The following is a 2,947-nucleotide window of genomic DNA, read 5'->3' as shown; positions in this document are numbered from 1 at the left end:
AAATTAGCAACAAACTTTTTTCCCCTTTTTTTTGTAGTTCCTTCACTTAGTAAAATGTTCCATAGAGATAAGAATTTTCTCAAAGCTTGTCTTTGATAGAAATCGTAGAATTTTCTCAAAGTTTGATAGACACTGTAGACTCTTATCAAAGCTTGTGTGTGATAGAACATATGAGCTTGTCATTGTTCCATATAAAATAATTTTCTCAAAGCTTGTTTGTCAGAGAACAGAGCTTGTCCTTGAATAAGGAGGAGGCATTCCCTTCTCAACAAGGATTTGATTTTCGTCACTGTTGTGACCCTATCAAATCTTTATCAAAATTCTTTCAAGGGTGACTTTAAGAAAGTTGAAATGTTTTTTAATATTTTCTATTATTTTTTCTTATTAATTTGATTTAGGGGAGATTTAAACCTTTAATCTCATGATTTACATAATACTTCATAACACAACAAAATTAATTAATTTCATTAACCTTTATAAGAGGCATTAAAAGTTAAATCAGTTCCAACAACCCATCCAAATGATTCCTGCAAAATTCTAACAAACTTTATATAGTTTATGTGTCTCTGCAAGCTTCCAGAACCTAACCTTCCAACCAAAAATGTTCAAACAATGACCAGTTCCATTGTCAAAGGTCAAAAGTCTTCGACAATGGAACCGGTTGGTGGCTCCTAAACGTTGAAAGAAAATTCTACATCTGTCAAATAAAAAATGACCTTTATTGCAGACACGGTAACAGCTCTGCAGCAGGTAGCTTGATGGAATATGATCACCTTTAAAACGTTTTTTTTACATCACCAATGGGGTTTTGTCTTGTTTCAATAATGGCAGTCTACCGTCGTAACTGCAATTTTGTAGTCTACTAATTAATAAAAAACTAGCTTCATATGAAGGCAAGCATGAGAAGTTTTTAATTTGGGTAAGTTCTTCAATTTGTGAAATCCCTTGCAGCTTCCTCGCACGTTTCCAGGCGAAAATCGAGTAAGTCAACCTTGCATACTCGGTATCATCAAGACCAGGTCCACACAGACAGGTTCTTCAAGGATGGAAGGAACTTGCAATGAAACCGACCTCGTTGACAAACATCATCTGATAATGCAAATTATATATAAACAACCCTCCATTGATCCGAGTTATATTTGCGTTGGAGAATTACTACATTCGCAGTGTCAGATCATACACAGAGATCTCGGTCAATAACATCGCGCAGTAAAATCTCTGAGATTCAGGTACTCAAAAAAATGGGCGATTGCAGACCTCTGGGGTTTTTATTGGGTCTTCCCTTTGCATTACTGTCCCTGGTCTTTGCAGCTTTGGGTGCAATCATCTGGATCTTGGGGTAAGTTTCCTTTTGCAGATCTCTCAACATATCCTCTTTTCCAGATTTCTGGGTTCTTATCATTTAGATTGTATGGTCAGTTGATTATAAATGTCTGGAATATGAGTTTTTGTTGCCTTATCTTTGTGTCAGTTTTGAAGGCTTGGATTTCTTATTATTTCAAAATGATTGAGAATTGTCTTGGAATAAGGCTGAAGCCATTATAACAGTAAATTCAATAGGAATTCAACCGTTTTTTTTAATGTAATAATTGATTGGAAAGGATTATTTATTGTCCACTCAATCACAGAGCCTTATTCAGAAAATATGTGTTGTTTTCTGGATCACGGATATTTATCCAAAAAATGTTGAGAGAATTGAACCGAGACTCGATTAATTGAAAAGTCATTATCAGGATAAAACTCAATATAAATTTAACATGTTATTTGTGGAAATAAAATTTGGGTGAAGAAGATAACAATAACGTCTTCCTTCAAAAATTGATTTTGGTGAAAAAAATAATAATAATTCTTCTCAATCACATAATATAAACTACATAAGCAACCATAAATTTGTTAAATTTTTAAAATCCATCTTTATTATGAATATGAAATACAGATCCATTTATCTTTGGATTTATCAACCATGAAAACATGTGTAACATTTTAGATGTCTAAAGGATTTGTACGATGAAGTTATACTAAATTATGGCTTAGGTTTCCCAATTAATTGTTGCAATTCACATCATGTTATGAGTGCATCATAGAAATTTTTTGAAAGCAAATTAGATGATAAATCTGAAATGGTTTGGTTCCTAACCCTTTTTTCATTCATGTGTGTTGATACTGATAATGCAGGTCGATATTGACTTGCCTATGCCCATGCTGTATATGCGTTACAGGGCTGGTAAACATGGCAGTTGGTCTGTTAAAGCTTCCTCTTAAAGTAATGAGATGGTTCACTCACCAGATACCCTGCTGAACATCACAATGTTTTCATTCCTTTTATTTGTCTGGATATTCTTATTCATGTTTGTAAATCAGAGTATTCTGTTCAAAATTCTTTTAAGGTGGATTAAGTCAACGATATTGATCTTGGACAATGTTCCATCAATTAGAGAGATGTATTTTTCAACAGAGGCAGACTTTATATGTAAAAGGAAAAGTAGCAGAGGTTATTAGCTGCAAAAACAATAAAGAAAAAGAAGCTTCACAACAGTTAACTTCTTATTTTTTTTCATTCATAATGTAAAAAAATTCATGATTGGGATTTATATTTTTCCTTATATTTAAATTGGAAATTATTAATTTGTAAATTTTTTATATTTTGATTTTTTAACTCCATTACTTAAATTTTGCACTCAGCGAAAAGATATCATATATTAGATAATTTTAACTATTAATTTCTACATTTTTTATATTTTGATTTTTTAACCCCATTATATATATGAACGAGATCAAAATGTTTAATCTACACTTTCTCAAATTACTTAAATTTTGCACTCAGTGAAAAGAAATCATATGGATAATTTTATTTCACCCCATAAAGGGAAAATGCTTTTCCTGAATCTTGCTTTAGGGGAGAGGATTGGTTATTGATACTCTTTCAACAACTTGGAGTTTACAGAAA

The 2,947-nt window shown here is 32.1% G+C and overlaps 1 protein-coding gene across 1 annotated transcript; it reads left to right on the top strand.

Moving 5' to 3' along the window:
* The first annotated feature begins 763 nt into the window (after positions 1-763).
* Positions 764-2,300, top strand: LOC149192777 (signaling peptide TAXIMIN 2-like). Its single transcript, XM_089406451.1, has 2 exons — positions 764-1,339; positions 2,176-2,300. The coding sequence occupies exons 1-2, from the start codon at positions 1,242-1,244 to the stop codon at positions 2,297-2,299; spliced, it is 222 nt and encodes a 73-aa protein (XP_089262577.1). The 5' UTR covers positions 764-1,241; the 3' UTR covers position 2,300.
* The last annotated feature ends 647 nt before the right edge of the window (positions 2,301-2,947 follow it).

Source organism: Pinus tabuliformis, chromosome 2_2, assembly GCF_031772625.1.
Source record: "Pinus tabuliformis cultivar Carrire ecotype Pingquan chromosome 2_2, CPIR1, whole genome shotgun sequence".
Classification (NCBI taxonomy): Eukaryota; Viridiplantae; Streptophyta; class Pinopsida; order Pinales; family Pinaceae; genus Pinus; species Pinus tabuliformis.
This window is presented reverse-complemented; position numbering and strand designations above follow the sequence as displayed.